The sequence below is a fragment of the Podarcis raffonei genome, chromosome 10, assembly GCF_027172205.1.
Source record: "Podarcis raffonei isolate rPodRaf1 chromosome 10, rPodRaf1.pri, whole genome shotgun sequence".
Taxonomy (NCBI): domain Eukaryota; kingdom Metazoa; phylum Chordata; class Lepidosauria; order Squamata; family Lacertidae; genus Podarcis; species Podarcis raffonei.
Window position 1 is genome coordinate 6,092,341 of NC_070611.1, and position 23,582 is coordinate 6,115,922.

The 23,582-nt window shown below is 41.8% G+C and overlaps 1 protein-coding gene across 26 annotated transcripts in view; it reads left to right on the forward strand.

Moving 5' to 3' along the window:
• MAGI2 (membrane associated guanylate kinase, WW and PDZ domain containing 2) overlaps positions 1-23,582 on the forward strand; it is a 616,514-nt gene that overhangs the window by 530,124 nt on the left and 62,808 nt on the right. For 17 of the 26 annotated variants that reach the window (XM_053406400.1, XM_053406403.1, XM_053406401.1 and 14 more), the window contains 5 exons: positions 41-79; positions 5,015-5,109; positions 10,901-11,093; positions 12,633-12,719; positions 18,576-18,824. In XM_053406400.1, the coding sequence (XP_053262375.1) occupies positions 41-79; positions 5,015-5,109; positions 10,901-11,093; positions 12,633-12,719; positions 18,576-18,824 (663 nt within the window). The remainder of the gene's footprint in view (positions 1-40; positions 80-5,014; positions 5,110-10,900; positions 11,094-12,632; positions 12,720-18,575; positions 18,825-23,582) is intronic. The other 9 variants (XM_053406409.1, XM_053406424.1, XM_053406425.1 and 6 more) reach the window with 3 other exon arrangements.

The window sequence follows — 23,582 nt, forward strand, 5'->3', positions numbered from 1 at the left end:
CAAATTTATTTCACCTTTAATTCCACATTTTCCTATTCAGAGCAAGTGCCGCCCAGGACTGGTTTTCGAATGGATTCCTCTGGCAAGTATTTCTCTGCCTTCATTGTGCTAACATATCTATTGTCCATTGCATGTCCTTGTGACTGTGCTTCTTTTAATCATGGCTCAGGGGTCAGGTAAATCATGAGTGCCTAATAACCATTCTGCATTGTTTTTCTTCTTTAAAAAGACAAAGACTTTTCATCTAATAAATACCCATTATGGGAAGGAGCAAGTGTTCCTAAAAAAAAAAAAAAAATCTCAAAACATATATGTGGAAACATGTAACCATGTTTATGATCATTAGAGAGCCAGTGTGGTGTAGTGGTTAAAAGCGATAGACTCGTAATCTGGTGAACCGGGTTCGCGTCTCCGCTCCTCCACATGCAGCTGCTGGGTGACCTTGGGCCAGTCACACTTCTTTGAAGTCTCTCAGCCCCACTCACCTCACAGAGTGTTTGTTGTGGGGGAGGAAGAGAAAGGAGAATGTTAGCCACTTTGAGACTCCTTAAAGGGAGTGAAAGGCGGGATATCAAATCCAAATCCATTAGATTAATAAGCTTAATAAAATATCAAAGTCCAGAGGATTTGTGTTCACATTAATTGTCATTTAGGCTTTCACAATAATATAGGCTGTCCTGCCTACAGAAATGGTGGGATAGAGGGTGAGATGGATCCTGTTCTATAACTGTCATCCTTGTAGAGAGCCAGTGTGGTTTAGTGGTTAAGAGCAGTAGACTCGTAATCTGGTGATCCGGGTTCAATTGCCCGCTCTTCCACATGCAGCTGCTGGGTGACCTTGGGCCAGTCACACTTCTCTGAAGTCTCTCAGCCCCACTCACCTCGCAGAGTGTTTGTTGTGGGGGAGGAAGGGAAAGGAGAATGTTAGCTGCTTTGAGACTCCTTCGGGTAGGGATAAAGCGGGATATCAAATCCAAACTCTTCTTCTTGTATGTAATTTTTATTCACTTCCATGCCATAATGGTACCAGTAGCAGATGGCAGGGCAGGGTATCACTTCTCACCTGACCTCCAGTTAGTCAGGTCACTGCAGCTTACCAGGACAGAGAGTGGGAAGGGCAAGGCAGCAAGGTTGGTGGGGTGCAAATGCATCAGCAGAGCTAATCCAGTGCTCCTGCGGGTGCATTTGCACTGCACCAACCTGGCCTCCCTCTCTCTCCCTCCCAGTAAGCAGCAGCAATGCAAATGACCAGAGTTCGGTTAAGCACCAGTGCCCCACCACTATGCGCTCGTGGGCTTGGTATTATGACAAAATACATGGGCATATGGATACGTTCACAGAACAACACAACCCCCTGATCTGACAAACCGAAAGGGTGAAGTGGTGCTGTCTCTATGCCTGGCTCTGCTTGGCTCCTTTGGGCTCCACCAGCAGAAGCTGAAAGCATGGGAAGTGAAAGCTATAGCTACCAGCAGGAAACTCTCAAAAAGTGATGCTTCTGAGGTACTGTGGGAAGCAGGAAGGATGGAGCTGGCCTGGCCAAGGATCTGCTGTGTCCTAAGTTGGTTCAGCAACCAGCAGTGCGCACAAACCAGTGGTCCCCCCCTAGCTTGTGTGTGCAGCAGGACTGCTGGGTGAAGTGGTGGCTCCTTTTGTCATCTTCAAAGAATGCATACAAGGGAGGGCAGTATGTTATGGTAATGAAGGCTACTGCTCTTTTTTCATCAAGCAGTACTAGTGATATATTTAACCGCTGGGCCTCCCTGCTGGAAAAGGGGGCATTTCTTGATGTTCTAGGACCAATCAGACTCCTGCATTCTGAATCCTATTGTTCTAGGACCAATCAGACTGCTGCATTCTGAATCCTATTGTTCTAGGACCAATCAGACTGCTGCATTCTGAATCCTATTGTTCTAGGACCAATCAGACTCCTGCATTCTGAATCCTATTGTTCTAGGACCAATCAGACTGCTGCATTTTGGATCCTATTGTTCTAGGACCAATCAGACTGCTGCATTCTGAATCCTATTGTTCAAGGACCAATCAGACTGCTGCATTTTGGATCCTATTGTTCTAGGACCAATCAGACTGCTGCATTCTGAATCCTATTGTTCTAGGACCAATCAGACTGCTGCATTTTGGATCCTATTCAACTCATCAGCAGAGCCGATTTAGTTGAATTGAAAACATTGGATTGGATGCAAAGGTTTCCTTTCTCTAAAGGAAGAAGCTTCCTCTAGTGGATCCAATTCATTGCATTTCCAAAAACATTTGCATTGGAATTCTACTTCTCCCTCCTTGACATGTTGTCTCTCGGGCAAAGATAAAGGGAAAAGTCTCCTCTTGTTGCCACTTCCTATTATTTAAAGTTGGTGACCAGTGGGCTGTTTGCTTTACAAAGCACAGTCTCTGCCTAGAGGGCTTATTGTGCTTGGATGTTTTGGTTTCTGGGAAAACTGCATAAACATGGGCACCATTCCTTTTCATGAAGCTCTCTATTTATTTTCATTACAATGCAGACAAGATTCAAGTACAGAAATATATAATACAGCGATTCTAGCTTAAGCCAGTGTGAAAGGTTAATCCCCTGAAACATTTGTGAGGCCTCGATTCATATAATACACCTTTCTACATTTATCAACAATAAATTGTTAAGAAGCGCATGGTGAAAATTCAGCTTGAAAAATGGTAGAGTATGCATATCCACGGCCCATATTGGATCCTGCTGTTATTTATTCATTTGTCCCCCCCCCCAAAAAAAGCCAATCACTTCGATTTTTAATTATTACTGAATGACCCAGTATTTATTTTGCTGAAACATATTTCTGAGTAGCTTCGAAACATTACTTTCGGGACATTCCATAGCAAATCAATGAACATGGGTTGAATTATTAATAGTTATGGATTTGACTATACATGTTGACTTTTTAAAAGTTTTTTAAAATTATTTTCTTTGGGACATATTCTGACCGTGTCCAACCTGCTATGCTACAATAGTTTCATATAGGAATTGCTAACAGTCAGGTAAAAGAGCCCTACTAACACAAATGCCCCAGGAATAATTCTGCTAGTTCCAAAGGGTAAGGATGTTCTTTTTTTAAAAAAAAAAAATCACATTTCACTATTGTGGGGGGGAGTGGAATGTATAGAGAGCCACCATTCGCTGCTGTTTAGAAAAAGGGAAGTTTTTCATTCCTGGAACAACCTCCTTCCTCTAGACCAGGGTGGTCCAACATGCTGCCATCCCAAAGCCAGGCAACCAAGGTGCTGGGCTTCCTCGTGCCCAAAGCCTAATATTTAGCACTTTCTCAGCTTTGGGAAGGAGATGGGACAGCCTCGCACCTCCCCAAAGCCCGACACCTCGCTTAGCCAGCTTTGGGAAGGCAGTACAGGGGCTGGTGGGGTGTACAATTTTGGGCTTACTCCCCCATCCAATACTGTGTGTGTGTGTGTGTCCTAAATCCCTACTGAGAGCCAGTGTGGTGTAGTGGTTAAGAGCGGTAGTCTCGTAATCTGGGGAACCGGGTTTGCGTCTCCGCTCCTCCACCTGCAACTGCTGGGTGACCTTGGGCCAGTCACACTTCTCTGAAGTCTCTCAGCCCCACTCACCTCACAGAGTGTTTGTTGTGGGGAAGGAAGGGAAAGGAGAATGTTAGCCGCTTTGAGACTCCTTAAAGGGAGTGAAAGGCGGGATATCAAATCCAAACTCTTCTTCTTCTTCTTCTTCCCTATTATCTTCATTACAGATAAAACTATTCACACTTTAGAACATTTCAAATGCATTTCAGATAACCTTACAGTAATCTAGGTTCAAAGTAAACATGACAGTAGCAGGTTTGTGTCAGTCCAGATGATTATTATTATTATTATTATTATTATTATTATTATTTATTAAAATTTATATACTACGCTTCGTCACAGGGTGGTATTGCAGTCACAGAAAAAGCCGACTGCTCTCGCGAGGGGTTGCTCCACCCTTCTCCTGCCCACAGCTTCCTTCCCTGATAGGGGAGCTTCAGAGCACACACTTATTATTTTGCTGTTAAAAATCAGAACTCCTCTCCTGCTCTATATGTTATATGGGCAGGTCCAGGTTTAAACCTATATAACTGTCAAGATCACAGCTCATCTGTCCCTCAGCCTCAGTTTTTACAGGTGGCACTAATGACAGTGATCATGAACCTTCAGAGCAGGGGTTCTTCAAAACTGGTATTTTAAATGACGGGGCTCAAAGTTTCTGCAGCAGGTTTCTCATGCTACAAAATCTCCCTGGTTTTAAACAATGCATTTCCATCAAAGAACAAATGACAAGATAAAATTGGTTTGTGGAGTTCAGTGCCGCAGGCTGGCTTGCTCAGATGCCTTTCAAAGAGGAACCGACCAAATCAAGGAGAGTCAGTCAATGGCTACCTTGTCATGAGGACTAAATGCAGATTCCGTGTTTGGAGTTCCTTTGGGGAGAAGAGTTCATTTCCTGCTTGTGGGCCTCCCAAAGGCATCTGGCTGGCATGAAGCAGGATACTGAACTAGATGGACCACTGCTGTGATCTAGGAAAACTTCTTGTATGTTCTTAAGGCATTCCTTATGGTGGGAAAATAGTGGGAAAGGAGCGGCAGGAAGTCATATGTGCATGATTAAAAATGTTTACGCCACTCCTCAGACATCAGGGTAAACCCACTTATTTCTAAATAGAGACTTTCTCATTGGAAGGAGGAAAATGCTATGTGCCTCCTACAAATACTCTTATTCATATTCAGAATGCAGAGCAGTTTATGTGTAGCAGTCAATTTTCCTTCATTCAGAGTTACCTTGTGGCATTTGATTTGATAGTTCCATCTTCAAGTACCTGTGTTTTCTTCCTGTCCCTATTCAACACACTCTGTCTTGTTTCTGTTTGCATCGGCTCTGGTGGGACTGTCATGTATCATTTAATGATCTAAACACTGGGCAGCTCGGTTTTTTGTAGAAAGAAACTCAAAACATTTTACACCTAAATGACATCTTATCTTATACCAGGTCCAGATTACAAGGAGTTGGATGTTCATCTTCGGAGAATGGAATCTGGATTTGGCTTCAGAATCCTTGGAGGAGATGAACCTGGACAGCCTGTGAGTTGTTTCTTTTGACTTTCTACTCTATAGCTTCAGCATCTTCGCTATCTGTCAGAAAAATATCACTTTGTATAATGGTCATATTGGAACGGCACTTTTTCTTGTTCAGACATTGAAAAAGACAGGACTCTCCAGCTATCAGCCTCTCCATCTAAAATCTGTCATTGTGAATCAGTCTGTATTAAGTTACCAGGAGTATATTCTCCAGCCTTTTACACAGTTCATTTTTCTGTGACATCTTTCAATTACTGACTTACATGACATGATTGGCTTCCGCAGATGGTCAGGGCCTTGCTTTTACAACAGCAAAATAACATTCAAACTTAGTAGGAACAAACGAATGTCATGCTTTGTTTTTGTTTTTTTAAGAATATTTATTGAAATTTCCAATAATAATACAATAAAGATCAAAAAGAAAAAATAACAAAAATACAAAAATAAAAATAATTAAAAACACATAAAGTTTCCATTACTTATTTTTCATTAACTTATTTCCCAGACCTCCTCATACCTCCCTTTTTTGTATTCCAATTCAAATTGTTAATTCAGCAAATCCTTATCAATAAATTTTAACCTAATTCTAATTTTAAAATACTGTCTCTTTACATTCTCTCTTTCATCAATTCATTTTTAATTAATCCTTTAATATCTTTTTACCAAAACCACATTAATTCCTTTTTCAAACATCTTATCAACAAAATCCTTAATTAAGACATTTCCCTAAGGTCGAAAGAAAATTCCCTTCCACGAATTTCCCAACTCTCCTAAAAGTAAAACAAAAAGATAAAACAAAAAGACAACTTATATTGTATACACTTTAAATTCCCATTTTTCATTCCACCCATACCCCCTTCCCGGTTTCAGTCCCCAACAAGTCTCAAGGAAAAAAAAGACCATCAACCCGGAGATCTTATATCCGAGGCTCTTAATTCTCTCTCATAGCTCCTCTGCCAGTCTTTTTGATAGTCTTTGATATTAGAAACCAAATCTCGGGGAGACGCCCGCCCAGCAGCATCCACCTTCTTTCCAGCCAGGCCTGCATACTTAAAAATAAGGCCTATAGGGTATTCCACATCTTGTTTCATTCTCCTTTCAGTTCCAGATGTCCCCATAGCTCCAACTTCCACCTGAATCAAATTTGTGATCCAAGGGTCATATGATCTCCACATAAGAGGGTCTCTCCATCTTTCATTTTCTAATTCGGGCCAGGCTTCCATCTTCAAATATTTGCTTCTCCTTGTTGCCATCATGTCAGGCCTCAAGTTGCGGCTCGCCTTTTGCATCTGCAGGGTTACGGCTCCCCCTTTTTTCTCTTCAAAATCAACATTATTCTCCTTCTCAACTTTCTCTGTTTGTTCAGTTGAATTGAATTCCTGTGCCGAGATCTTATCAAGTTCATTGCTGGTACTATCTCTTGTAGCCAAAGTTGTAACATTTGTAGTCAAAACACCTATTTGGCCTTGCAGCTTTCCCAAGAGAAAGAAAGTCCTGTTCAGTTCAGACTGGATTTCCTTTCTGACTGCCATTCTTAAGCATATCAAGGTCAAAAAACAATTTCTCAGCTGGTTTTTAACGCAATATCCCAAAGCTCCCTCTAGGGGGATTTGAGTTTCTTTTTACTCCTTTCAATACAAAACCAAAAGTCCCATACGTTAAATTGTAACAGTCCTTCCTTCTTTTAAAGCATAAACTTGTAACAAATGTAAACAGTAGAGACAAAGTCCTCGTTTTGTATCTTGACAGCTAACTTGACAGCTGTCAAATTGTTCAATTGCTCATCAACAGGCTCTCACGGACCACTCCCGGGTCCGGGGGTAAGGGTGGTACATCAATTCTCGAATTTAGTTCTTCTCCTGCAGGTTCCCCTGCTTCCACATAAAATTTCTTATAATCTCAATCAGTAGAATTAAGATCTTTAACATAGAGTAAGACTCTCCACGACCTTAGTTTGAAGTTCTTTGCTTTAGATTATTTACAGAAAGGGGAGGCAGACTTCCTGGTTGGACCTTCCCCGATCAGTGCCGAATTTATTAATATTTTTAAAAATCCAATTTCAGTACTACTCACGGGTTATTGTTTTAAAATCCAAATTGTCCCAGGAAAAAGGCAGTGCTCTCCGGCAACGGCTATGCAGCTTCGCTCCGCGGAAGTAGCGGTTGACTTTCAGCACCGCGCCACTTCCCCCTCTTCACTTCGGAGCCCGTTTGTGGGTTCCTTAGCGAGTTGGGGGGGCGCTAAAGGTGCCCGCCGAGTCCCATGGTCACAGGCTTCGTCTGCCTGTGATTTTTGAAAGGGTCCCCGCTTCGCTGTAGCGGAAGAGACCCGTTTCCCGCGGAGCTGGTCCCTCCAGTTCAGAGGGAGTCCGCCATTGCCGGTGGCGCCACCCCGGAAGTCCCCGAATGTCATGCTTTGAGAGACACAGCACTGAGAAACGTTTGCTGGATGAATACAGTAATTTTGAGATTTGAAACTGCGCACTGTTTATATTGCACATTCTTGAGAAAATGTAACAGACATCCTGAAATGAGACATATTGCCTTCTGAAGTACACACAGTAGTGACTTCCATTAGTCATATACTGAAAGATTGCGGTATCAAAATAGAAACGTTCCCATGATAGTTCTCCTCAGCCATGACAAGCTTAAGGACTTGTGACTTTTAGTACATCACGCATAAAAAAAGAAGTAGTAATCATTTTATTTTACATATTTTGGATGTATTTTTAGCCCTTCAGCATTCCAGTGTACAATAAAGAATCTTAGAATACAGCTTTAAATATTATTGAATGCAGATAGAATAGGAAACGAACATTTTTGGTGCCCTTTGGATTTTGTATTTATTTGTACTAGCCAAAATAGACCTCAAAAATCTTTCCCTCCCCCCTGCCTTCTATGGTGAGATGCACAAGCTGTCTCAGCATATAACATTTGTACAACTGACTGTGGAGGAATGACATTGTGGTCATAGATTGCAATGGCATGCTACAATGGCAAGTATATCTATGACAATTTACCTGTCTTCTGACATCATAGCATTTTGAATGTGCAGACATCACTGATGGCTGGTGTTATGGGACAAAACACACAACACTGAGATGTCCAGATATGGGCCAGTTGCTTTCCATACGTAGAAGTTTTATATACCAGAATTATGAAGTGGCTACAGGAAAGGGGGGGTTCTGTCTGGTGCTTGTAGAATTGGTCTGTGGTTATTTTTAGTGCTTAAAATTCTTTTGTATCTTTTGTATTGTTGTGTTGCTGTTTTAATGCCTTTGTATATTTTGCAATGCAATGCGACTTCTTTGGTGTTGTTAAGTCAGTAGATGCATAATAAATGAAATTATAATAATCATCATTATCCAAAAAAGACGGCGGCAGATCCAATTTTGTCTAGAAGTCAGAGATCGAGGTTGTAATGTCCCTGCTACATTGCCTTGCCCTTGCCCATAAAACCACAGTGCATTCTAGCCAGTTTTGCAACCATAAAATTGCTGAAGACCAGAAATAAAAATAAAAATGTTGGAGTTATATCAGGGTTACATAGCAATCAAACATGTTAGTGCTAATGTTAGAATCAGAATGTTGGAAGCTATTTACACTGTCCTATTCTCAGGGACATGATTCATGACAAGTGCGTTGGTAAATGCTGGATTCACAGAAAACTTTTACACAAAATGGGGCAATGGTGCTCTTTCTCTCTCTCTCTCTCTCTCTCTCTCTCTCTCACACACACACACACACACACAAATTTACCATACAAGGTCTAGCTGAAAAGATACCTTGATAATCTAAGCAATACATAATTCACTGGAGGTTAATAAGAATTTGCCAGAAGTGTTGTAGCCAAACTCTTGGGTTTGGATTGTGCTGTTATTCTGTTTACAAACCAAAATATAAAATTAGATTTTGATCAATCAATCCCAGATTTATTGAATCAAGGCACTCCAGAGAAAGCAGGAGGGTGGGACGTTCAGGCAAAAGTCTCTTAATTGGCCTAATAAACAACATCTGCCCTGGCCCTTGGTGAATTTATGATAATATTTCTTTTTGGCATGTTTGTTGTAATGATGTCTGAATGCTGGCATGTGGCTGTAATTGCATAGATTCAGTATGATTTTAAAAGGAAGCCATAAAATCCAATATTGCAATTGGAGACAGAGAATGGTTGCATGATTTGGAAACACACAAAGTTTTGCTCTAGCACATGAAAGAAAGAAAAGAAAAGAAATGTGAAAACTGGCTCGGACACAACTTTATTCCAACCAGCTGCTTAACTTTCAATCAAATAAGGCCTGAGAGATGCTAAAGAAGCTTTTTATTTCTCTTTTTAAAATCTTTATCGTTTTCAAAAAACGAGTATTGAATTTTTCAGCATGGGGTGGAGGAATTAAATCTTTTGCTTGTTTGTTGCTTTTTTGTTGTGATTGCCTTAGGGTGCACAACTGAACTGAAGCCACCTTTTCATAAAGAAACCTTTGAAGGATGGAGATATATAAAATTTTCAGCTAGTTTTAAGTTAGCATCTGATCCCAAATGGCTGCGCTAGTACATTTCCCCATGATGAAGCTTAATGTTGCTGCAGCATACTGGTTCTCCTCAGGCTAAGCACCTATTGACTAATATATTTGCTAATGGCTGTTTCACTCATGCATGTACCTCTTTCAGTGCCTCATCACTAGATGTCTTCACTTAATGACTGACTCCACTGGCTAATATTATTCATATTATTCATAGTCTACGTTGCAGTGTCTTTCTAGAAGTAACTGATCATGTTGCACATGATGGCTCTCAAAACTAAGGACCTTACTAGTATATTTATTTTCCCTTTCATGCAAACACACAAGTTGTGTGTGCACGGTGCAAGTGTGAAAATATAGCAACTTCCATGATGCTATAATGTTAAGTTCCTGTAATAAAATGGCAGAGGTTGCTATGGCTTGACTGCTTAGATTCCCAGCTCACATGTTATATGGTTCATTCAAGCCTGAATGAGAAGAAGAGCCTGAATGTATTGTGCAAATTAGCTCTAAAATACCAAAGGATTTCAAAGCAGTTTTCAAAACGTTCATTTCCCCTCTACAGGGACCAGCCACTTCTTTGATAGCACAAATCCCCAATCAACATTGTACAACAAGAAATCTATTATCACATTAAAATGCCAAGAGATGTGCAAAGTGGACAGGATCAAGCCACTGTAATTGTCTTATCACAGAGTCTGTTCAATAGGTTTTGCAATGACCCACCAACTCCTTATTAAACCACATCACTGAAGAATGTTATTTATCTAAGGGACAGGGGAGACAGGGTTTAGAAAGTCTAATCTTTAGATGTTATGTATTAACCCTCTTTAACAGCCAAACACATAGCCTTGCCCTGAAACTTTTGTGCCTGCAGTGTCCTTAATGATTCAAATTTTTGTAATTTCATGATCTCTCTCTCACACCCACACCCACTCACACAAACAGGAGTGTATTTTCTAAGAAGAAAGTGAGCCAGCGCTGTAATTCTTAAAATATTCATTGCTGTTTGGGTTATTAATCTCATTACTCCTTTAGGAAAAAGTGTAACATTAATTACTACTAATTGCTACAGTTTTTGGAAAGGATTTTGGGGCATTTCTCACAGGCTTACCTGAGCGCTGGCATTTTGTCAGCAGTATCTTGGACACCACTCTGCAACAGAGAAAAGTTTTGTCTATGCATTACCAGAAAGTATTGGAGATTTCTTTGCTGCCTTGCCCTTTGGATTTATGCTTGTAACACTCCTCCCCCCCTCCCCCCATTACTTAGATTTTAATTGGAGCAGTAATTGCCATGGGCTCAGCCGACAGAGATGGCCGCCTACATCCTGGTGATGAGTTGGTCTTCGTCGATGGAATTCCAGTGGCTGGCAAAACTCACCGATATGTGATTGACCTCATGCATAATGCAGCTCGAAATGGGCAAGTGAATCTAACTGTGAGAAGAAAGGTGCTACCCACAGGTATGTTCAACAGAAGGGAAACCAAATATTGTTAAGAACTGGGACGCAACTAAGGACAAATCATACATAAAATGTTCGGGGGGGCATTAATATTCAGAGAGATGTTGCTTTTAAAAGAAAACAGATAAAATGTTTGTTTTTCAGCTTCCCCTTACAATGTTCCTGACACAAATGCTAAAGTATTTTGGTTATTTTACAGAGACTAGGAAAGTAGAACTGACATAGAACTGTACTAGTCATGAGTCACCCTGTCCATATTCCTTTTTCTATTGGCTCTATGTTCTTCCCACCATCACCTCACATGCCGTCCTCCTGCTAAGTCAACTGTCCTGTTAACAGCCATTGTGTGACCAACAGACTGCAGGCAAATGAAATAAGCGTCAAGATTGTTAGGTCCCCGGGGCCGGAAGTGATTTCATGAGTTTTCAGCTCATTCCCATTCATTAGGAGCACAATGTAAAAGCCTTTTAAAGGTAAAGGTACCCCTGCCCATACGGGCCAGTCTTGACAGACTCTAGGGTTGTGCGCCCATCTCACTCTATAGGCCGGGGGCCAGCGCTGTCCGAAGACACTTCCGGGTCACGTGGCCAGCGTGACAAGCTGCATCTGGCGAGCCAGCGCAGCACACGGAACGCCGTTTACCTTCCTGCCAGTAAGCGGTCCCTATTTATCTACTTGCACCCGGGGGTGCTTTCGAACTGCTAGGTTGGCAGGCGCTGGGACCGAGCAGCGGGAGTGCACCCCGCCGCGGGGATTCGAACCGCCGACCTTTCGATTGGCAAGTCCTAGGCGCTGAGGCTTTTACCCACAGCGCCACCCGCGTCCCTTTTAGCACAAACCAAACAGCGGCAGGTAGAAATAGGGCAGCTGCCTTGTCGGCATTATACTAAAATCTAAACCATAGATACAGAATTAGACATTTAAGGAGTCATCAAAGTGGTTTTGTTTTTCTAGATATAGATAACCCAAAGATGAGGCCTTAACTCACAGTTTTCGTGTATTTCTATGAGTCTATTCACTTCTTTGCAATGTTGCCGTATGTGGATTTGTGTCTGACATCTCAAAGCCTGCTGCCTGTGGGCCATTTCAGACCCGACACAGAAACAAATACTACCGTGAACAGGAAGCTGAAGGCAATCCTGATAAGAATACCAATAGGTTCCTTGTGTTTTCAAAAGCTGGTTTGACACATTCACATTTTACATTTTTAGGTGCACACTTAGAAAAAGGTAATGTGTGAAGAGGAGGCCATATTTGTCACAAGTGCGCTGAACTGAGCAATTGGAATAAGCAGATCTGACCTTAAACCCCTTTCTGTCTACTCCTTCCCATTCAGTAAAGAACTCATTCTACCCTTCTTACCTTGCTAGCTTTGCCGTCCATTCCTACACATTGTAGCTGATCAAAACCTCATATTTCCAACCCCATCTCATTCTTCACAGTGTCACCTTCTTCTTTGGCACAGTCCTATGTCCCATTGTTAGCCGTATTGCAGTCATTCCAGTAAGGAGACTGATGTTCTTCTGTTGACCATTATAGACTCCTGGAGTCAGAAAAATTCTCTCCAGCCTGGTGCAACGCCCCCTAGCAGCTCCCCAAACCTTAGGAAAATGGCCAATAGCCAAGGTAACACACAGCACCTGATGATTAATTCCTTGAGGAAATTAATTATGCTTCTGCTTGTGCGGGTGACCACTTTTATTTCTTGCTGGTCCTTGCTGCTAACTGCATGTCTGGAACTTTCAGTTGAAGGAACTTCTTCTGGTCTGGAACTTGTAGCTGAATATTCTTTTTGGTGGCAAATATCAATCACGTATTGAGTAACAGGAACCTATCTTCAGAAAAACAATTTGAATAGGCTATTGGCAAACCTCCAGGATGCTAGAGAGAGCGAGTAAGCAAAAATCCTCCCCTAAAGCTACGGAGGGGTGGTGAAAGGATTATTTGTGTGGGCGAACTTTGGAGAGGGATATTTAACTTACAACTGAGGTGGACAAGTTTATTTTATTTATTATCTTACAGTATATTTCGTTTCGTTTCTATTTATTTATTTATTTATTTATTTATTTATTTATTGTTTCATTTTGTGTGGGATTGTATGGGAAAAGGATGGCTGCCCCCATAGGCAATAAGCAAAAGAACCCCCGCCCATCAAAGTAAATGATATTCATGCACATTCCCCCCAAAGTACTGGAAGTTCTCCCAGCCTAACTTTGTAGAAGACAAAGTCAGGATGTCATGCCCAAAGTTTGAGCTGAAGAGTCAGGTTGTTGACAGTCTTTATAACAGAATATTAGGACCAGTGCTTTTTTTCTGGCAGGGACACAGGGGTACACATACCCCTCAACATGTTATGAATCTAAGTTTGACCTCCTTGAGGGGCAGTGTTTCAATATGAGTAGGAAAATGAGAGTACCCCTAAACCTTTTTTTAGGGAAAAAAGCACTGATTAGGACAAAACTAAGAGAGAAACCCTGAGAGTCACACAGCATGCCATCATTACCAGAGTGCCCATGACGCTCCAAGCAGATGGACCCAAACATGCACAGACCCACACACCCATTTCCAGCACTCTGATATTTTTAGTTTGTGCCTCAGCCATTCCCTGAAACCACTGTTGCCACACAGCTCTGTCACAGTATCATTATAGCACAAAATGTCAGTCCATTTCTCTAATTGACTGTGCTCTCTGGAATGTAGTATCCACTCACTAAGTTCATCCAACAAAGTGGGGGCACTTGGTAAGCTCCAGCTTGAGAATGAGAACTTCTAGCAGATGAGTGGGCCATGAATCTTCACCAGCTTCTGGCTATAGCCCCAGGGAGCAAGCATATCATGGAGGGTGATGGGTTTGAGAGCCATGTATTAGGAAAGATAAGCAAAGTCTCCTCCATAATCTTCACTGCCCAACCTCACCCCCACCCCCCAAAAAACTAAAACAGGCCTGAGGAAGCACTCTTGAAAGAGCAAAACCTAGTTGGAGGGAAGACAGCCAGTGCTTCATGGCTGGGTAAAAGCTTTCCCCAAATCTTGGAAGCACGTTGGAAGCTCTTGAGAATGAATACAGCATAGAATAATTGCAAGAATGGGAGGAATCTAATAAAGTCCAGTTATGAAAGAACCACACAGGGAAAAAACTATGTTTGGGCTTGTGCATTCTGAGAGCATTTAATAGTTGGATCTGCATCTTGGATTTAAAGAGCCATAATACCTTCAGAACTTTAAAAAAAAATGAGGAAAAGAAATGCCAGGTATTGAAACCTGATCAGGAAAGAGTGACATTCCAATGTACAGGAGGACTAAAATTCTAGTCTTTGTGGAGAGCCTACCCAATCTTTAACCATCCCACCCATGGACAGATTTTTCAGAATAGATGGATATCCAATAGCAATATAAATTCTTTCCTGTACTTAACGGGAATCTATTACATTCATTTATAGCTGAGGCAGCACTCGGTAATTCTGTGGGGTAAGATAATTTTCTTTCTGTTGCACCCGCAGTGACATAAACCGTATTCAGGCTTCTAAAACATGACAGCCAGAAAATGAGATCTTTCTTGTCACTGACGATGGCATTTAGCTGCAGGTCTGGTTCAATAACTTCGGGAGATTTTCAATTCTAACATAGCGGCATAATGATTGTTTGTTTTGCTTTGGTCTCCCTTGCGCTAATCACTTTGTTTCAAAGTTGTGCAAGGACTGCTAGAGGACATGCTTACCTGCCTGAGAAAAGAGAGACTTATCCTTGATTCAAAGAAACCAAACTTGATTTTGCACTTTGAAGATTGTGCTTGATATGTTGTGATGTGTGTGGCAGAGAGAAAGCTAATCAGCTATTTTGTAATATGCATCTTTATCAGTTGGAGGAGGGGGAAAACACATTTGATTTTATCTGAAATTAAAGCATTCCAAATATGGACCCATTATCTGTTTTATGAGTGGAAGCCAGCTTGTGGCTGCAATCCTGTACACACTTTCCTGGCATCAAGCCTCACTGAATTGATGTGAATTCATGCATAGGGTATGAAAAGCATCATTATATTATTTAATCCAGGGGTCCACAACCTCTTTGGACCAGTGGACAGAATTCTGAGAGTCAAAAAATTCACTTGGGAGGGGGTGGCATAACACCCTATGAGCGAGAGAGCCACCCCTGGCATCATTCTGCTTACCAGGGGGGTGTCAGCTGTGTGCTGCTGCTACAGTTTGTAGAGATCACACAATATTGATTTTACACACAGAGAGAGATATTGTTGCTGTCTAATAGCCACAGGGAACATTTATCAGTACCAGGGAAGACATACAAGATAGCTACGCCGTACTCACTCTCATTTCACCTAAATTTATCGGAAGGTGCGTGTACATTTTGCCCCATAACTTATCTTCTGGGAGGGCTAGAGGAATACTTTTTTTTAAAAAAAGAAGAAGCTCAGCATCTGGAGCACCTGCCCAGCAGTGCCAATCAGTCCTCTGGTTTAATCACTAGTTGTGCTAAAATTATCAAGAATTTTTAATGTCCATTCTGCTCTTCTTGAAGAGAGACAATAACATTTTTGTCCAGCTTTCCTCTAAGACTGCACTGTCCACTTATTCAAAACTAGCAGGATGAGTCACAAGGAGGCTCTATGGCAGGCATAGGCAAACTCGGCCCTCCAGATGTTTTGGGACTACAACTCCCATCATCCCTAGCTAACAGGACCAGTGGTCAGGGATTATGGGAGTTGTAGTCCCAAACCATCTGGGGGATCGAGTTTTCCTATGCCAGCTCTATGGCTTCCTGATTGCTTACCTGGATGAGGATGGGTACAGGGTGCCCTCCAGATTCAGCCCCAGGGAGCATGGCCAATGGTCAGGAACATCTGGAGGGTACTGTGTTGGCCCATATAAGAATGCTTTATAGAACTGACCAGGGAGGAGAGAGGATCATAGTCTAAACTCTTCTGTGGCTGGGTAGCTCTGAGTGTTCATAGTGAACCAACCTCCCTCTCGCTGGTACCATTTTCATTTTAGCACCTGGAATGGGTTACGCTGCAGTGTGTTCAGTAGCTCTTACTGTATTATTAATCTTCAATAATTAATCTTTCATACTGCATTACCGTGTGGTACGCTGATTTGACATCAACTGATAGGACGTGCCTACAGAGGGTGATGAATACAGCACAAGATATTATGGGCTGTCCTGTGAATCCACAGGATGAAATAGCAAAAGAACGTTGCCTCAGGAGAGTGAGGAAAATTCTCAGGGATGATTCACACCCTGGCCGGCACTTTCTTGATCTCCTGCCCTCGGGCAGAAGATATAGAAGCATGATTAGTCGCACCAACAGGGTAAAGAACAGCTTCTATCCGTGGGCTGTTAGGCTGCTGAATGAAAAGATAACAACGGGGCAACTGACTTTCGGGTTTGGTGGGTGTGCGTCAGTAAACGAGGGGAATTAAGACTAAGAGAGCTGAGTGGGGGTGCTCGTGTAATCTCACTGCATACAAGTTGTTCAAGTGACAATAAAGTATTTCAATATTTCAATAAAGGATCTGCCAGAGAAATAGAGCTGTGTTTTGTCCACATTTTATTTTTTTACTTTTTGCTGACCACCAAAGATATAAATACAATACTACTTCCATCCTTCTATGTTCTCTGCATTTGTATGAATATAAAGTATATGGAGTATATAGAATTGTAGAGCTGAAAGGGTTCCTGAGGATCATCTAGTCCAACCCCTTGCAAGGCAGGAATATGCAGCTGCCCCATATGGGGATCGAACCTGCGACCTTGGTGTTGTCAGCCCCATGCTCTTAACCAGTTGAGAGAAGGCTGGTCCACGATGTAAGTGAAGCTAAGGATTCGAGTTCTGTGTACAAGGACAGGTTTTCTTTTTGTAAGACAACCTATATTTGATAACAGGTTCTTATTTGGGATTAATCTCCCCTGAATTAATCCCTCTGGTCCACAAACATCTTTTGAATAGGCTGTTCTCTTTTTAAAAGCGAAGTCAAGCAGTTGATCCCCATTACTCTGTTGGTTGCCTGCTTAAATTTTTCTAGTTTGAAGGCAAATACCTTAATATTGAATTAAGTGTTGAATTAGACATACTTAATAGACATAGATAGATAAAGAAATGTCTGATTCATTTCCTTGGAATTCAACACCCATTATTAGTAATGATATAATTTTATATAGCAGTATTAATGCGCTATCGGTGTACAGCATGTGCACAACATAAGCAACCCACCCCCACAGAATATAGTTTTAGTCTCTCACTGGGGGAAGCAGAGCTGCTGTGTGTGGCAGCAGTTGTGGAATTGCTTACACGATTCAGATTATTACTCAATTTCCATAGTTTCCAGTCAATGCTCTGATGGTACCTGGATTCTGAGCTTTCAGGTGGATTCTTAGAGCAGCTTAAATTAAAAGCTGAACTCCATAGCAATCAGACCTATGAAACCATTTTAAAACTCCTTGAATAGCACCTAGAGCAAGGGCCACAATTAAAGTGGATTGATCTTAAATGCCTGGGAACATAAAAAGGTTTCACATGGTACAAAAAAGATGCAAGTGAACTCTCTGGTAACTCCAGAGCTAGGATGCCGTCGCTGAAAAGGCCACCACTGTTTTCCTGTCTCAGGCTTTCTGAACCCTTCATTGCCAGAATGTTTCTACTTGCCTTTGCTTGCTATTGTTATCAGTGATAACTGTGGTCACTGATTTGAATCATCAGAAGTCTGGTCTATGGGGAAACGTTATAGTGGTCCATGTACTGCTAAGGCAGAATTAGGGTGGATCAGGTCCAATTAGAACTGATTAAGTATTCATTTAAATAAATCCACAATAGACAAGATTTAAATTGAGTCAGGTCTCACTAGTAATTACCTGCTCTGAATGCTATGGCTCTATTTTGGATCATATGTAGTAGTTTAAGGAAGGGTGCTTTGATTGTTTTGCTGCCTTATCAAAGTAAAGGTAAAGGGACCCCTGACCATTAGGTCCAGTCGTGGCCCCCTCTAGGGTTGCGGCGCTCATCTCGCTTTATTGGCTGAGGGAGCCGGCATACAGCTTCCGGGTCATGTGGCCAGCATGACTAAGCCGCTTCTGACGAACCAGAGCAGCGCACGGAAACGCCGTTTACCTTCCCGCCGGGGTGGTACCTATTTATCTACTTGCACTTTGATGTGCTTTCGAACTGCTAGGTTGGCAGGAGCAGGGACTGAGCAACGGGAGCTCACCCCGTCGCGGGGATTCAAACCGCCGACCTTCTGATCGGCAAGTCCTAGGCTCTGTGGTTTAACCCACAGTGCCACCCGCGTCCCTCCGCCTTATCAAAGTAGATCCCTGTTATTAGATCCAGTCCTCCTATACTGGGTGCAGTTTTGTTTAGCACGCCCCGTATTTTGTGTTCTAGAAAGCCAGAAAGATTTGAGTTTGGTGAGTGTCTGTTTTGTCAACAGACAACCTAGATTCTTTATCTTTGTGTGATTTCTGTTTCAGGAGAACCGTGTCCTGAGAATGGCAGGAGTCCAGGCTCTGTGTCTACGCACCACAGTTCTCCAAGAAGCGACTATGCCACATATGCTAACAGCAATCATGCTGGATCAAGTAGCAATGCTACACCCCCAGAGGGCTTTGCTTCGCACAGCTTGCAAACAAGCGATGTTGTCATCCATCGCAAAGAAAATGAAGGGTTTGGTTTCGTTATCATTAGCTCCTTGAACAGGCCTGAATCTGGATCTACAATAAGTAAGTAAATTTTTTTTCCTGTCAATTGTTGTTCCAATTCCTTTACAAAAATCCTATAAAACTTCCTTTTGCCAACTGTACAGTGGTACCTCAGGTTAAGTACTTAATGCGTTCCGGAGGTCCGTTCTTAACCTGAAACTGTTCTTAACTTGAGGTACCACTTTAGCTAATGGGGCGTCCTGCTGCCGCCGCGTGATTTCTGTTCTCATCCTGAAGCAAAGTTCTTAACCCGAGGTACTATTTCTGGGTTAGCGGAGTCTGTAACCTGAAGCGTCTGAAACCTGAAGCGTCTGTAACCCGAGGTACCACTGTATATGCAGCTAATCCATTGAGTTCCATTTATTCATAGACGTCAGCATTTATAAAGTCGTATATCGACTTCCGGGTTAGCGCCATCGGCTAATGGCGGATTCCCTCCGAGCTCCGGAGGGAATCGGCTCCGCAGGATCCGGGTCTTGCCGCTGCGACGACGCGGGGACCCTCAGAAATCACAGGCGCTGAAGCCTGTGAACCTGGTGACTCGGCGGGCACCATTTGCGCCCCCCCGACCCGCAAAGGAGCCTTTTTAAAGGCTTCGGAACAGGGGACGGGGTGAGCGGCGCGGTGCTGAGAGTCGACTGCTTCTCCTGCGGAGTGAAGCTGCATGCCATGGTCGGAGAGCGCTGACTTCTTCTTGTGAACAATTGGACTCTAAAAGCAACAACCCGTGAGTAATACGGAAATTGGATTTGTAAAGAAAAAAAATTTTTTGAATTAGGCACGATCAGGGAAGGCACAAACAGGAAGTCCGTCTCCCCGTCTTATAAATAATCTAAAGCAAGGACTAGCTAACTAAGGTCGAGAGAATTTCTTCTTCTTTATTGGGTAAAAGACATTAATTTCACAATTTGGCAGTATAAGTAATTTCACTGGAGGATAAGAGCTAATTTTGAGAGCTGAAGTGCCACCCCCCCGAACCCGGGAGTGATCCGCGAGAGAGCCTGTTGAGGAGATATAGAAGAGTTTGACAGCTGTCAAATTAGCTGTCAAGAAGGAAAAAGAGAACTTTGTTTCTGCTGTCTGTGCTGGATATATTTGCTACAATTTGGTTATATTTTGTTGAAAACAAGGAAGAACTGATACAAACTAACTTGATTTTTGGATTTGAACTGGAAGGAAGATAAAGTAACCAAAATCCCTCTAGAGGGGATTTTTGGGACATTACAAGAATGGCTGAAGGAGTAAAAATTCAAGCTAAATTGGACAGTGTGTTTCTTCTCTTGGGAAAGTTACAAGGCCAAATTGATGTTTTGGCTACAAATGTTGCAACTCTGGACTTAACAGTAAACAAATCCATTGAATTTGATAAGGACTTGACTCATGAAGTCCATGCAGCTGGACAAGAAGAGAAACTTGAAAGATTTGAGAGTGTGGAGAAAGAGATATATGTTGTTTCTGAGGAAAAGGAAGGAGGAGATGTAATGTTGCAGATGACAAAGGAGAGCCAGAGGCCTGACATGATGGCTACAAAGGAAAATAAGTACTGGATGATGAAAATCTGTTTTGAATTGAAGATTGAAGAATGGAGAGATCTCCTTATGTGGAGATCTGAAGACCTATGGATTACAAATTTGATTAAGGTGAAAGTTGGAGCTTTTGGGACATTTGGACTTAAAAGGAGTAAGAAACAAGATTCAGGCTCCACTTTTAAGTATGGAGGTCTGGCTGGAAGAAATATGGACCTTATCGGGACAGAGCTTCTCCGAGATCTGGTGTTTAATATTAAGGACTACCAAAAAAACCAGCAGAGAGGAATTGAGAGAGAATTAAGAGCCTCGGACGTGAGGTCTCCAGGCTGTTGGGGATTGAAACCGGGAAAGGGGGGGGGGGTTGGGAATCCAAAGGGTGCAGAATTATAATCTGTTTTTTTTTTTTTCATTTTGTTTTGTTATTAGTATGGAAATTGGGGAGTTCGTGGAAGGGAATTTGGGTCGACTTTAGAAAAAAGTTTTAAGAATGAGCACTGATGTTTAAATACTGATGTTTATAAGTTAAAATTGGTTTTTTTAAAATGAATTAAATATAAAAAGGTCAAAAATTGGGGACAAGAACTTGTTGAATTAACAATTTGAATTGGAATATAAGAAGGGGAGGTGTGGGGAAGTCAGGGAAATATGTTATTGAAAATAAGGATTGTAAACTTTATGTGTTTTTAACTTTTTTGTTTTTTGTTTTTTTGATTTTTTAATGTATAAAGGTGGAAAAACTCAATAAATATCTTTTAAAAATATATATATAAAGTCGTATATCCTTGCGTGCTTTGGGTCAAGAGACCAATTATTTCACACAGTTCTCTCTTTCAAATGTTTCCTGCCCATGATTTAGAGATTCTATTTGTATGGTTTTGTCTCCTTGTTAGGCTGTGCTCTGAAATAATAAAACTGTCAATAAGGCATTAAGCACTGTGTACATCAAACAACCGGACTAAAAAGAGTCTGGTTGTTTAAGACTAGACAAATGAGAAACTGAAACTAAGGTTGCCTTATTTCAAAAAGTAAAAACCAGGAAACCCTGAAAGTTGTTGAGTTTTTTTAGGAAAACCCAAAAGTTTCTGAGATGATTATTTTTATTTTTTTTTACAAAAATGGCCCCCAAAGTGATTTTCACTTGCCTAAGATATAGGAGAAAGCGACAGCTTTTGGAAATAGCAACCCTACCTGACATTCATTGAGGCATTCTGCAAAGAAAGAAGAAGCATATTGCCAGTTGAATACGCTGAGTCTTCTGGCATGATAAATGTTGACCCGTGCTCCTACGGGTTACCTGTGAAGCAAATAAATAAATTTTAAACAATATTGTTGAAATGGTATTTTAAACAGTAGCCACTTGCTGGATAACCTTCAAATTTAAATTGTAACATGGGAAGTGAGTGGCCCTCAAAAGAGGCTAAACAACAATCAGATAGATATTATTACTGTGACTATTATCTAATTTTACTTAATATGTTAATTTGAACAGCAGGTGTGGCTTGATTTCATTGTGGAAATTTGCTGTGGGTTTTTCTTTGTTTTTTTGCAGTTCCCTTGATGGAAGTACGATGTTTTGAGAAATTACTGGGGCTGTTGCTGCTCACAGAGCCATTTTAAGCCTTAAGCTACTTGAATTCCAAGAGGACTAGGCTGGAAGATGCCACTGGATGCAATCAAGAGAAACCTAAGTGAGCTTAAGTTCAGTTGAAACCAATGGGATTTAAATCCACAGTTAAGCACTTAAGTCCCATTGATTTCATGGTTAACTTTCTCTGGATTGTGCCCACTGTATTTCAGCACTCACCTCCCTTCCATATAGCAGCATCTGACTGGGTCTTTGTGCAGAGTTTTTTCGGATTATTATTATTATTCATCAGCAACATTATTAGCTATTCCACTTTTCAAAGGACTGTCAAGAGCAAAGCGTGACTTTCTGGGTCAGCTGCCCATGGACTGCAGAAAATCGTCGTCACTGGGACATTTAAAACTGGGCCAGGCAGTTGGGAAACAATTTGAGGTGATTAAACCTCCTCTACACACACAAATGGATAGGGTAAATTGAAGTGCGTTCATCTTTTAAGTTAAATAACTGTGAGCAGTAGCCATCAGAGGATTAGGCTGGCAACCAGGACCAGCCAGTTAGAAGTGAGGGCTTTAGTGATGTAATTGGCTTTTAAATCAGAGAGGGAGAAGGGGCTTTAGCCATCCTGTCCCCAGTTTTCCTGGCCCTGTTGAATACAGAGGATAATAGTCTGGGTGAGTAAGCATAGGATTATGCTATAAGTGTATTATTAAATAATACAGGTATAGGCAAACTCAGCCCTCCAGATGTATTGAGACTACAATTCCCATCATCCCTGACCACTGGTCCTGTTAGCTAGGGATGATGGGAGTTGTACTCCCAAAACATCTGGAGGGCCGAGTTTGCTTATGCCTGAAATAATATATACAGTGGTACCTCTAGTTGCGAACGTGATCCATTCCGGGGTGCCATTCACACTCCAAAAAGTCCACAACTAGAGTGGCGGTTCTGCGCAAGTGCAGAGTACGATAGAGTGCTTCTAGGCATGTGCGAAGTACGCAGAACGCTTCTGCACATGCGTAAAGCGCGCAGAAGTATACACTTCCAGGTTTAATGCGTTCACAAGCCGAAAAGACACAACATCAACCTAACGCAACATGAGGTATGACTGTATTGTGGGAAGAGGTACAAAACTGAACCACATGGTTTTTAGACTTGTATTGATTTTCTAAAGTAATTGGTTGGTATTCAACTTAGTTTTACTCATAAGAGGTCTATTAAAATTAATGAGCACATGAAGCGGATCCCACCGCTACTACCAATTGTGGCAGATCCCATGGCTAACACCAATTGAAGGCCTTCAGACAAGACCTACCTGGAGATGCCAGGGGTTAGACTTGGGACCTTTGGCGGGCAATGCCTGCACTGTGCAGCTGAGCTATGGCCCACCTCATATGAGATGCCAGGAAGGAGATGTTGCGTTGCTTTCACAGTAGACTAAAATAGCAACATAGCAACTGTTACTGCAAATACTATTGCCATTTAATGTATGCTTGTTTTATTTACAAAATAAAAAAAGTTATTATTATTAGTTCCTTATGTAGCATCTCAGTGTTGCACAGCACTATAGAGAGTAATATAAGCAAAAATAACCCAGTAGGTCCCTGAGCCCTGGCAGCTGATCATTTATTGGACAGCCAACGCTGTTGACATTTTCACAAGCAAGCT